At 39.3% G+C, this 14,097-nt stretch overlaps 1 protein-coding gene across 1 annotated transcript; it reads left to right on the forward strand.

Annotated features, from left to right (window-relative positions):
- The first annotated feature begins 2,437 nt into the window (after positions 1–2,437).
- cfap144 (cilia and flagella associated protein 144) lies at positions 2,438–9,051 on the forward strand. The gene is made up of 4 exons (XM_052131171.1): positions 2,438–2,633; positions 2,712–2,771; positions 3,527–3,630; positions 6,055–9,051. Exons 1-4 carry the CDS (start codon positions 2,504–2,506, stop codon positions 6,166–6,168), a joined length of 408 nt encoding a protein of 135 aa, XP_051987131.1. The 5' UTR covers positions 2,438–2,503; the 3' UTR covers positions 6,169–9,051.
- The last annotated feature ends 5,046 nt before the right edge of the window (positions 9,052–14,097 follow it).

Raw genomic sequence — 14,097 nt, forward strand, 5'->3', positions numbered from 1 at the left:
TCCAGGATTATCTGATGCATAATATTGAAAATGTGCTTTTTAAGTACCCCTTGGTTAATCTTTTGAAAATTAATTATTTAATGGAAGGAGAATACCCATCCTGATATAAAATTAAATACAAAAAATGCATTTCATTATTATTGAAGCTGAGAGTACAATGGCAATCTGATAAAAATCTAAAATAGAATAAAGGATGTGAATTCCAAACAAAATGAGTAAATGATGAGAGTATTCTTTACTTTTGGGGTGAACCTTTAAGAACCAATTTAATTTAAACTTTTTAAGTGATTTTTACACACCCATAACAGTTTGTTGAGCTAACTTCTACTTTAGGTGGATCTTAGTATAGGCTAAATATGATACGTGCTAGTAAGAATTATAATTATACAGGGTAATATTGATATAAAAATGACAATATACAAAAATATACAAATCTTGTGATTTCTTTGTTGGGAAATGATGTGGGAATGAGTGCTTTGGAGTAATTGACCAAAAGAAATGCTTTCTGATTAGACCAGATGTTATTCATGCTATAATGGCTAGCAGGCCAATTGAGAACAAACTACCAATGCTTTCTGTCTATACTGTGTCCTTATCTCTGTAAATCTAGCCCACCGGAAACACCCAACTACAATTCAAAGACTAAACATAGACATTAAGAATAGACCAGAACTTTTCAGAGCTATACTCTAATGCTTTGAGTACAGTGTTTAATTTTTGGCACCCTGAATCCTTTAAATATCCCTATAAACAGAGAATATGCTGTCGAAACTTGGATCGAGCACAGCCAATCTGATTTTTCAAAGAGTTTCCCATGAACAGGTGGCGTCTCCATTGGGCCTCAATGATGCCAAGTATATTCAGTACAATCACTGTCATCAGTGGTGTATGTGCTCATGTGGTTTATCTACTAGATAAGGATTTTGCAGCCGCCTTCTCTGCTTATGTGACTGAAAGAAAAGAGCATCATTTTAGCTGAAGGTGGTCGACAGAGAATGATGGTAGTAGGTGAATTTATCTGAACCTCAATATATACTTGCGCACACATAAACAAACACACTGTACACATTCACATTGTCCCTTTGTGTGTAAGATAGAGAATTATCGTGGTGTGCGTGTAGACAATAGGCCTTGAGCGAATGTGTTTGTATTTCTGCACAGATTGTGGTTATGGATGACTGCTCATCACAGACATAGCAGAAACTCCTTGTTAGATGCACTACAAACATTCTCACGGCTTTAAACTTCCATAGAACGAATCCAGCATGTGTCTTTAAACACTGCATAATAGACTGTTTAGAAATAATAATAAAATAAAAATCTTCACTGCAATAATTGTACAAATTGTTATCCTCAAACAGACACAATATCAAAGAATTAAGTGCTAATAAATAAACTTGTGAATAATATACAAATATTTCTGAAACAACTAAAAATACTTTAAATTGCTTAACAGTTTAAAGTTAAAGTTTAAAGTTTAAATAATCAAAGGAACCTGAAATGAATAGCTAAAATGCCAGAAGTTAAGCTCAATCGACAGCATTTCTGCCATAATGTTGATTACCACAAAAATGTTTTTTGACTCATCCCTCCTTTTCTTTAAAAAAAAAAAAGCAAAAAACAAGGCTACAGTGAGGCACTTACAATGGAAGTGAATGGGGAAAATTTCTGGAGGGTTTAAACAGAAATGTAAAGCCTATCATTTTTAAGTACTTACATTAATTTTCCTGTTAAAACTCATGTATTTTTTTTTAGCTGTAAAGTTGTTGAAATCGTCATTTTTACAGTTGTTTTAGGGTTTGTTAACCATCATCATGGTAACAAAGATGTAAAATTGGCTCACACTTAAAACATATTTACGTGCATATTGTTTATATCTTGTGGCTATACTTTTGGAAAAAGTGAGTATTTAAATGTAAACAATTGGCACCCACTCACTTCCATTGTAAGTGCCTCATTGAAGCCCAGATTTTTGAGGGATGAGTAAAAAAGAAATGTTGTGGTAATCAACATAATATGTAACAAATGCTGTCGATTGAGCTTAACTTGTATTGAACCCGGAACATTCCTTTAATTAAGACTTTATCATGATTATCCAGGAGTACCATAAAAAGATCCAGGCAATCTGGACATGTTTCTTGAGAATAATTTGACATATTTGTAAATTGTTTCATAAAGACTATCATGAATACATTAAAAAACTACATGAGGAATATTGCATTGGTTCTTGTACCACCGTGTTTGTTCAATGGTTTCTGAAGTAACATTATAACTGCCTGGCGGAGACCACTATGCATGAGGACACATAACACAGCAAGACAAACTTATGGCACAAGTCCGCCATCGCGTGGAGAAATTACGTATCACTTGTCTTTTTGTATTTTCTGTTGCTTAGCAACATGACACTAAAGAACACTAAAGCTGTAGCCATTGCAAGACGTGATTCGGCGAGCATCATACAAGCAAATATTTGTCATTAATAATAAATAGTACATTCTTAAATATGGCAAAACCTACAGAAAAAGATCCCGTGGACATAGTTCATCAAAATGCTATTCACGTGGAGACAATAATGAAGGAGCTGAGACACCAGAAGCTTTACACAGAGTTTAACATCAACCCCTTCAAGAAACGTGAGTGCTGAGTTTCGCTTTAACATATATTTATATACATCTATGACTAAATGTGAAAAAAGCCTCTTTGTTTTTCAGTGCACATCCTGACAGATAAGCCCATGACCAACATCATATATGGAAAAGAAAAGGAGGACCGTAAGTATTTACTCTATGCTTGACAAAATTGTACCAAATATCACTGGACCAAACAATATATTAAACCCACTACAGTTATTGTTACTACCTTAAAACTACAAAATCATAAAACTATAAATCCATACCTCAATCTTTCAGATTATTTTTATAATTTAGTTTGAATTCTTTTCATGACAGTGATGTTAAAATTAATAGTAGGCTACCGATAACCGTATACACTGTAAATACTAGTTATCACACACAACTCTTACAATTTACATCTAATTTAAAATTATCAAGTACTAAATTGCAGCTGTGTGGGATACCCATAAGCAATCTAATTATAAATGTTTGGTCAAGACATGTTAACTTATGGAGAAATATAATTATTGTTATTAAAAATGTGTATAGTTTTAATTCTTATGACTATTGTTGTTGTTTTGTTGTAATGGTGAAGTCACCATTAGGGTGATTAGTGTTACTTCTGGTCCAGTTGGAGCCTGTTAAATTTAAGTAATTTTACTCAATTGTACTTTACAAAATGCAGAATTATGTGCACTAAGAGGTTCTGAGAAGAATCCAAAGTGCCATATGAACATGTTCAGTTCACTTGTAACTAGTAAGTTTACTGTACTTAAGTCAAATAAGTATGTTAGAAAAAGTATTCAAAGAGATTGCATTAAAAAATCTAAAGGTCAACGAATTAGATTTTACATTGTAGTGGCTGGAAATCTGATACACCATTGTAATTTTATTGACAAAATATTTTTACACAGCTGCTTTTCTCAGGATCATTCATGGGGCCTGTCTGGAGCCAACAAAGAAGTACACCCACCCTCAGACTGAAGCACAAGAGATAGGCTGGTTATCCAGTCCTCTGGTAACCCTCCCCCCATGTAGCTTAAAATATTTTACATTAAGGGTAGACAGAGTAGGCTACAGTTGTAATGGAATACACAGTTGTAACTCTGTATGTACACTGATGAGACAAATTTGTATGACTACCTGCCTAATATGCTGTTGGTCCTTCACCTGTCGCAAAAAGAACGAGTGTCTAGTGTCCCGACTTATTCTGAAAATAATTGTGGTTTGTCCCGTATTCCCGCCTATTCCCTTCCTTTCTCAGCCACGTGATTATTCTAATCATATGTTGCCAAGGATTCAGCTTGTAAAACCAATAAAATCACACCATATTATTTGAAGAACATGATTGGATTAAACTATCCAATCACAATCACCTATCAATAGACATCCAGTTAGTGAACTGATTGAAGAGTCAGTTTGTAAGAGCAAACAGATAAAATTGCAGCTGGAAAAATGTAAAGGAAGCGTGCATGTACATTTAATGAGGATCTTCAAAAAGAGTTATAATTTCTTAAAAAGGAGTCACAGACAGAGCCTAGTAAAATGAGGTGTGAGATTTGTGGAGCTCGCTTTTCCATCGATGATCCTTGCACGCCCAACACCCTATCGCTGGTTTGTCCCTCCCTCTGACCACTGTCAGTAGGTACTCACCACTGCTGACCGGGAGCACCCCACAAGCCTTGCCGTTTCAGAGATGCTCTGACCCAGTCATCTGGCCATAAAAAGCAGCTCAGGTCTTCACTCCTGCCCATTCCAAGTTGAATACGAGAACTGATTGTTCGCTTACCATCTAATCTAACCAGACCTTGACATGTGGCCTTGTTAGGAGATGATCAGCATTATTTGCTTCACTTGTGAGTGGTCATAATGTTTTGGCTCATCAGTGTACAGAATTTCCCTTCTCATGCAAGTTCATACTTATCAGTGTTCACATTTGCATTATCATCATCTCTCTGTGTGCAAAATTTGAAGGACATAGTGCACATTATTTCAAATGTATTAGAGCAAATCTGTTTTGAGGGGCAGGTTTGGCATTTTCTTACTCCTCTTTCACTGTGAATAAATCATTATTCCTGTCTGACCATGACAGCAATCTTAGCTTGTTGTAATTATTGATTTGTCTACTTAAAATGTATGGATTTTGGGGCATGCCAGGATGCATTGTTGCTGAGAAAATCAGGTAAACATGCGAAGTGGTCAGCGGGGACAGATGTAACCAGGAGTGTAACTCCTGGGATGGCATTGTGGGTAGACACCTTAGGGCCTGGGGTGACAGGGGGCCTGAAACTGTCGGCCAAAAGGAACCATAAAAATGACTGTAGGCCCGACTGGTGTTAATAAATGACCCAGGCTCCCCAAGGAGTGGGCCCAACAGGTTCTTTGTACTGGGGCCCGTAAGATCCAAGTTACACCACTGGATGTAACACTGTTACAACTGTACCTGCTGCATAAGAAACTTGGTAGCAAATGCTCCTTATATAGTTTCTTTGGGTTTTATTCAGTCAGAAAGCTTTATTCAGTCAAATAAGAAAGACAAATAGAGAGACATATTTTATATTTTTAAATGTTATTTATGTTTGTTTGTTTATGTTTGTTATGTTTATGTTTGTATACATATACATATACATAAACATGCATTAGAAATATTTGAAAACATCAGAGTATAAAATGTGTCAGTTCACTGAAAGCTGAAGTGTTAAAATACTTTCTCTTATACCAGCTTAATATGGAGATACTACTAGAAGCCATTCATAGATTAATTTTCTCAAAAACTGTAAACACTGTGTCTCTATAAAAAATTAATGTTTTTGTTTTGAATGACCTGCTTAGACTCACCCCAACAACATTTCTCAACCAATGGCATTGGGGGCGGGACTATCAGACAGTTTGTATAACAGCAGAAAAGGGGCATATTTAGAAAACATTGTCGCAGAAATTACATACTTCAGCTTTAAGTTTTTAAACTGTAGGCCTAATGCTTTATTTAGCACATTACTAATGAGTGTTACAACTCTCCCTGGGTGGTGTTACAACAGTACCTGGCATGAGAACAGTTGTAACAAATGCATTCCTTGTCATCACACACTAATTGTTGAAAACAGGAAGTGTTACATCTGTACTCGGTCTATCATAAATTTCCTGATTCGCATCTATAGGATCCCACAATACTGAGTCCGAGTTCGGAATGGCATACTACCATACTACTCTTACTATTTCTGGCATAGACATACAAGGCAGAATTTGTAGGAGTAGTATATGTAGTATTCCATTCCAAACTCACCCTTATTTTATCAAGTACGCACTTAACCTTCATCTGCACATTATATTTCTAGTACGCGGTAACAACAGTTTACCTTAGTAACTATGGTTACCATTGTAACTTTTTGTAAGAGAAGTCCATAACCATCCTCCTAATCAGCTCTTTTCTGCAATATTTCAGCTTGTCTCAGATCGGAGCGACAGACGACTAAACTTTCCACGGCAGAACTCTGAAATCACGAAATACATGGACGCTGCCTGGCGCATGACGGAGCAGACAAAAAATCTTGGATAACAGTTTGGGTTGTATTTTCCTGATGCCATATAACATTAATACTATCAAATGCTGGATAGGATATGTGGACATTTTCAAGTGGCCATTCTTTTATGTCGGAAATAAACATACTTAATATGCACGTAATTTTGTTTCAGAGAGAAATATTCCGCATTCAGTACTTCTAAACTTCTAAAGTTAAGTTCAATCGACAGCATTTGTGGCATAGGCTAATATTGATTATCACAAAAATAAAATTTGACTTGCCCCTCCTTTTCTTTAAAAAAAGCAAATATTTGGGTTCAAGTGAGGCACTTCAAATGGAAGTGAATGGGGCCAATCCATAAACGTTATAAAGTATAGCCACAAGACGTAACCAATATGTGAGATAAAATCGCTTTCTAACCTTTTCTGTGCAAAGTTATAGCCAATTTTACAACTTTGTCGCCATGATGGTATAATGTCAACAAACCCTAAAACCTTAAAATTACTGTAAAAATTATGATTTAAACACTTTACTGCTCAAATAATACATGAGTTTTCACAGAAGAATTAATTTTATTTGTTTAGGGACAAGTCACAATAAATATATTGTAACAGTATTTGCTAGAAGCTAAATTTAAAACACAGTCCCTTGGTGGCAGTTGCAGTGCTGCCCTGGATAATTACAATTGTTTATTAATAATAATATTAATAACAATAATAATAATTACCCTACACAAAGTTAAACATTCTAAAAAATACCACATACACAGACAACAGATACAACATAATTCAATCCACAGTCACATCAATATACACAAATCATACCAGCTCAATCTAATGATCACATGACTGTTTTTCTTTCAGCACATTTATAATACCTAATTTAAAAAAAAATTAAGTACTACACTCTCTAATATTTCTCGACAGTGAATTCCAATATTCTACTGCTCTAACTGAAAAAAAGTTAATGTAAAGTGTTCTAACATTATAAGCTTGACAATTGTGCCTTTAAACCCTCCAGAAATTGTCCCCATTCATTTCCCGTTGCTTTTTTTAAAGACTAGGATGGACAAGTCTAAATAATTTTTTGTGGTAATCAACATTATGCTACAAATGCTGTTGATTAAGCTTAACTTGTATTAAACCTAGAATATTAGGCGTCTTTAAATCTAGTGATATTTCTACCTAAACTACAGTCTAGATAGGCAGTTCACAAAGTTTAGAGACACAGGCAGGGTGTTTAGAGTTTAAATTGTGTATCTGGAGATATGTAAAAATGGGTCAAAAGAGCACCATTAATCACTTTGTACGTATCTGTACCTGTCCAGCTGAACCTCTGCATTGTAAACATAGCAGATTAATTCATACATAATCAACTTTAGATAATGTCATAATATACAGAAAAAAATTATTCAAGAAGCTTGTTTTACAAATGTTTCTTTTTCACAAGACAAATCCATACCTGTGACCATAATTCACTTGCTGTTTATTGGAACATTTTATATATAATGCATTGACTCAGGTCAAGATTAATAACCTATTGAATTATAACCTAAAATATATATTCAAGATCACTTCTCTTTTTTATGGTGTCACAGTAATATATATGTTTCTTCTCTCTCACAGAAATGCATTGCATTTTCTTTCTAACTCATGTACTGATTTTTGGTACAAATTATAACATGATATTATTGTCTTAATGATTTACTGTATGAATGGGAAGCTATGTCCATGAATAAGCTAAATGTACAATTAAAACATATCTTAAACTAGAGTTCTTCAATAAATATTAGAATACAAAAATAGAGATCAATTCTCAGTGTGTGCTCTGATATGTAATTTGAGAAACCATTTGAAGATATTTGAACACCTAATATGGGTTTCTTGTCGCATGCTATGCTGTACAAATAACCTGAGATTATCATTACAAATTCAAAACCTTCTCTCTCTTCAGAAACAGCCTAGCCAAATGTTATATTCGATTATGGCCTTGAAATAATCCTTATCTGAATCATCAAAACCTCTTTCTACCCTTACAAGTCACAAATAATTGGTAAGCTTATTAGTGTACATTAGGCAATGCATAAAGTATTTCGCTGAGACAAGCCTTTCTTAGAATTTGTTCCCAATTGATCCTTTTTCCTAGGTCCCTTTTCCAATTATCCTACTCTTGTGTTTAAAGATGTTGTTTTGAAACCATATATTTACTAGTTTCAAGTAAGTATGTTTACCTTTTCCAAGTATTCTACTCTTGTGTTTAAAGATGCTGTTTTGAAACCATATATTTACTAGTTTCACAGTATGTGACACAATGTCAGTGTATAAAATACTTTTCAATGATATGAACATCCTGACTCTTTAAAAACAGTATATGTGCTTTATATCAACATTCTAAACACTATCCAGATTATGCCACATTAAATTGATTTATTTTCTTAGATTGCAGTGCAGTTATCACAAGTTTTTCATAGTTCCTGTTATATTAAGCTAATCAAACAATTAAAAAGTCTTCATCATCAAGGTGAGAGACTTTTCTGTGGAGGTCTTAACATTTCCTTTGAGAAGTCACATCAACCAATTTGTCAGCAAAGGGTAGAAGTATAAATTATCTGTAAAAAAGCTGTATAAATTGATATCTCAAATCAGGACGAACCTGCTGACAAGGAAATGTATTTCACTGCAACATCAAGATGTTCAATAAGGTCTTAAAAGGTTAATTCGAATTCTTCCAAGTTTTGACTTATTCTAATCCTAATGATCAGGATAAAAAGTTATCTTACCTCTCTCTGTCAGCACAGTCACTGGATTTGATGTGATTTATTGAATTGTGTTGAATTGTTGTGATGAGGCAGTGTCACCACCTTTTTCTTCTTTTTCATCCAAATTGGCCAAGACTGTGTAATAGTAATTCAATAAACAAAATCATCAACAAACTTTCTTTGTTTTGTTTTTTCCTCTGCATGTACGTATATACATCTTAAAGGTATAGTTCACCCAAAATTCACCCATTGTGTTCTCACCCTTGTGATGTTATTACCCTATATGACTTTATTTATTTTTCTTAACACAAAGGTAGAAATAATTTAAAAAAAAATGTACTCAGTGATGTTTTATTATGGCAGTTTATGGGGACCACCTCTTTAAGCTTCAAAAAGGATGCAAAAGAATAATTCAGAAGTCTAATAAATAATTGCATGTGACTCATGCCTTGATCTGAAGGCATACAATAAGGTTGGGTGAGAAACAAAATTTATTATTTAGTGAAACTCTTCACCGACCATTGCTCTCCAGTTCATGTTCACGAGAGTGCATGAGAGCAACAGAATATACAGCCCCCGCTTGGGAGATGAGGTGTTAAAGCAAAAACTAATTTTATTTATCTAATAAAGGTCCATCAAAGCGATAGAAACAACGGACACAACACAGTTGCACAAAAACCAGAGAACAGAAGAGTCTTTCCTCAGCCATGTTTGTTTGAACCGGACAACTCGGAAATCAAACAATGAGAAATAGAAGAGGCTGAGGAAGCCACAGTCACATCGTGTCCTAACCAGATGCCAAACAACACGTGATAAAATGTATCTTTTCTATTTTAATTATAGTTTTTGTCCTCTAAAGCTGCGAGACATAATGTTGATCGCTTAGTTTCTATTTGCAATGTCACGCAAGGAGCCCATCCACTGTAAATTGGCACTGGCCCAAAATCTTTCTCATAACAGTATGTTGAAGCCAGAATCTGTGGCAGTGATCACACCGAGGCAGCATTTGTGGATGGTTAGTGTTCTCACTGCGAGAACCTCACCTTGGTAACGTTGCAGTCGTGGCTTTCCTTCTTAAAGAGGAATGCCACTCCAGTAGCCCCCCGCGTCGCTCGATCCCACGTGATTGAGGACGACCCGGCTGGCGATGGAGGAGTTTAGGAATGACAGCGGGCTCGGTTTCGCCAGGTAGATCCCCATGAACCACCTGCCCCCGGCATGCTCGTTGACTTCCGTCCATGCTCAAGGTGAGAGTGGCTCGCCTCACGGCCAGTCTGCTTACTCCCTCAACCCCCCTGAGCTGGATGATGAGTTCGCTGCTACATCGGAGAGCGTTCCGGTGTCTGATGCGGAAGAATCGACTCGACTGCCACCTTCGGGTCAGCATGCCCAGTCTGACACGCCGACACGCTTGCCCGGGCCACCATCAGCATGGGGTTGGACTGGAACCCTCCGTCCTCCCCACAGACTGCGATTGGTTTCTCGGGTCTGGGCGCCGCTCACATCCACGCCTCCCTTCAGGTCAACTGGGAAAAGAGCAAGCTCGCCCCGGTTCAGAGCATCTCTTTTCTCGGCATGAAGTTAGACTCAGTCTCAATGACAGCACGCCTCACCAACAAGCGCGCACAGTTGGTGCTGAAATGCCTCACCTTATTCAAGCCAGGCACAGCATTTCCTCTAAAACATATGGCATCCTCCACGGCGGTCGCACCACTGGGGTTGATGCATTTGGGACCGCTTCAGCACTGGCTCCAGACTTGAGTCCCGAGATGGGCATGGCGCCGCGGCATGGAACGTGTGTCCATCACCCCCACCTGCCACAAGACTTTAAACCCCTGGACAGACCTCTGTTTTCTGCGGACCCTAACAGTCTTGATTTGATCAGATAGCACCGTGACGGTAGCGTACATAAATCGCCAAGGCGGCATGCGCTCTCGTCATATGTCACAACTCGCCCGCCATCTCCTCCTTTGGAGCCAGCAGCGACTCAGTTCGTTGCGCACCACTCGCAACCTCAACAAGGCAGCGGATATGCTGTTGCGACAAGGTACGCTCAGCGGAGAGAGGTGGCTCCACCCCCAGGTGGTCCAGCTGATTTGGGAGCAGTTCAGTAAAGCACAGATAGACCTGTTCGCTTCCCAAGATACCTCCCATTGCCCGCTCTGGTACTCCCTAACGGAGACTCCCCTTGGGACAGACGCACTGGCACACAGCAGGCCCTGGGAGCTGCGCAAGTACAACACCAAAGTGAGCCGGTGCAGTGCAAGGTCAGGGAGGATGAGGAACAAGTCACTCTGGTGGCCCCCTACTGGCCCACATGGGCTTGGTTCTCGGATCTCACTCTCCTCGCGACAGCCCCTCCCTGGCGAATTCCCCTGAGGAAGGACCTTCTTTCTCAGGGATGGAGCACCCTCTGGCATCTACGCCCAGACCACTGGAACCCCCACGTCTGGCCCCTGGACGGGATGCGGAAGATCTAAGTGGCCTACCACCTGCTGTCGTAGACACGATCAACTAAGCCAGAGCTCCCTCTACCAGGCAACTTTACCCCCTAAAGTGGCGCTTGTTCACGAATTGGTATTCTTCCCGGTCTGAAGACCCGCAGAGGTGCGCAGTCGGGTCAGTACTCTAATTTCTGCTGGAGAGGCTGGAGGGGAGGCTGTCCCCCTCCACCTTGAAGGTGTATGTAGACGCTATCGCGGCCCACCACAACGCAGTGGACGGCAAGTCCTTGGGTAAGCACGACTTGATTATCAGGTTCCTTAGAGGTGCCCGGAGGTTGAATCCACCCCGGCCAAACCCGTTCCCCTCCTGGAAACTCTCAGTGGTCCTCTCGGGCCTTCAGAGACTCCCCTTCGAGCCACTAGAATAAATCGAGCTCAAAGCCCTTTCCTTGAAGCTGCAAGCATTCTCTGTCAGCGACACCTGCCTGGAGTTCGGTCCAGCAGACATTCATGTCGTCCTAAGACTGCGACCGGGCTACGTGCCCAAGGTTCTTACGATCCCCTTCAGGGACCAAGTAGTGAACCTGCAAGCGCTGCCCCGGGAGGAGGCAGACCCAGCCTTTTCGTTGCTGTGTCCGGTTCGTGCTTTGCATACCTATGTGGACCGCACGCAGAGCTTTAGATGTTCTGAGCAGCTCTTTGTCTGCTTTGGTGGACAGCGGAAAGGGAAAGCTGTCTCCAAACAGAGGCTTTCCCACTGGGTTGTTGATGCCATCGCATTGGCCTATCACACCCAGGCCATGCCCGCCCTCTTGTGGGTCCGAGCACACTCGACAAGAAGAGTGGCATCCTTGTGGGCACTTGCCAAAAGCACCTCCCATGACATATACAGAGCAGCGGGCTGGGCAACACCCAATACCTTTTTTACAATTTGTACATTTTACAATCTATGGGTTGACTCTGTTGTGTGTTTTATCTGGTCCAAGCTGGTAGAACTCGGTAACGCAGAACAACTGACCGGGTGTACCGCTTGTACCTAGCGCCTTTCCCCTCCACTGAAGCGATCATGTGTGCTCTTATCCCAGGAGATTCCACTAACTCGGCTCCCTGGATAACTCCACCCTAGCTATCTTGTCCACAAATTCAGCTGAGGAATTCCCCGACCAGACCCACTACGGGTACAAAAATTACTCTGTACTGGAATAGGTGCTCTACAGGATGGGACCTTGTGTGGATTAAGCCCCCTGTGTGTATTTTCCACGGTACGGTCCCCCAACGGGTGGACCCGCGTCTCCCTTGGGCTGTCCCCAGCTGCTTTAACTCCCATGCTTGGCATGTCGCTTTGTTCCCCCCTTTGGGGTGCCGGGAACCTAAAAAGTTTATGACAATTTCATGGGGCTTTGGGGAAGGATACGTGCAGTCTGAAGCAGCCTGTTGCTTTGGCACGCAACAGCCTGCCCGCACCTGCATCAGCAAAAAAGACTAGGCTGGTTCAGCTGTGCCTTGCTGCATTGAACTTAATCTGTGTGTGTTTAAATGTGGAGAATACAGATACAAACATTGATGTGTCTGTGAATTGGGACTGATTATGATCAATATAGAAACAAGATAGAAATACCCAAAATTCAACATTTGTGGAAACATAGAAATTTCAGGGAACTTAAAAACTGTAATTTCCAGGCCAGGACCACTCATGGAAATTTCTATAATTAATTATAATTTTCTCTTTTTATATATACTCTGCAATATTTCATTGGATACACATGGCTCTTTGTGAGTGCTTGTGTAAAGTTATAACACCAATCTGGCTGTTTAGGGTAACTGCCTGTGTGATGTATTGGGTGCCAGCTAATAACTGTTACATACCGGATACAAAGTGGCCTTCCTCAAGGGGAAAACATGGGAGCCCAGAAAGCGGAATCCTCTATTAAGCCTCAATTCAATCATTTCTGTCTTATTGGAGACATTACACTACATTTATTCAATAAACAGATCGACACCAGAAATCTGAATAAAATTATGTAAAATTCCTTATCCAGTAATTATACATGTCTGGAAAGGTCATGGAAATGTATATTCCAACCCTCAAAATACAGTATAATTCAGAGAGAACAATCTCAATGTCTATAAATTATCTAGTGCACTTAAATGAGCCACACCTTCCTTTTGTTTGAAGAGTTATAAATAAATAAACCAGCTGAACTGTTGTGATGTTTTGTAGCATTTGTCTGTGATAAGAAGAATGTTCTAAATCTCACAGCTTAAAGTGTGGCAGAGACTCAAATTCAGTTGCTACTGGATACAATCACAACAGCATCCTTTCTGTGGCCTTGCTTTAGGACTGTTGAAATGTGAAAACTGATGACAAGAACGGAAAAATATGCATACCTTTCAATATATCAAATTGCATATTTACACACTGGGGCATGTGTTGTTTTACAATAATACAGGTTTATACCACTGGGGGTGGGGGGTGTTTCTCACTATGTACAGCTTGCTTCTTTTTAAGCATGCAGACAGATCATAATACAAATATCTTAAAAGTCATCATGCTTCTGTATATGTGTGTGTGTGTGTGTGTGTGTGTGTGTGTGTGTGTGTGTGTGTGTGTGTGTGTGTGTGTGTGTGTGTGTGTGTGTGTGTGTGCCTCTAAGCAATTGATGCAGATCCCTACAGCCAACTGTAGTTATGAACCTAGTCAGGTTGTGCATCTGGGATGATTAGTTCATTTTATGTGACTCTGGTCAGCAAGCAGTGACAGA

The sequence above is a fragment of the Xyrauchen texanus genome, chromosome 7 (assembly GCF_025860055.1).
Source record: "Xyrauchen texanus isolate HMW12.3.18 chromosome 7, RBS_HiC_50CHRs, whole genome shotgun sequence".
Lineage (NCBI taxonomy): Eukaryota > Metazoa > Chordata > Actinopteri > Cypriniformes > Catostomidae > Xyrauchen > Xyrauchen texanus.

Bases quoted from the DNA above. Each gene is read 5' to 3' on its own strand.
- cfap144 (XM_052131171.1), top strand. From the start codon at position 2,504: ATGGCAAAACCTACAGAAAAAGATCCCGTGGACATAGTTCATCAAAAT. The intron at 2,772-3,526 runs GTAAGTATTTAC...ATTTTTACACAG, and splicing joins TGGAAAAGAAAAGGAGGACC to CTGCTTTTCTCAGGATCATT. The intron at 3,631-6,054 runs GTAACCCTCCCC...GCAATATTTCAG, and splicing joins GCTGGTTATCCAGTCCTCTG to CTTGTCTCAGATCGGAGCGA.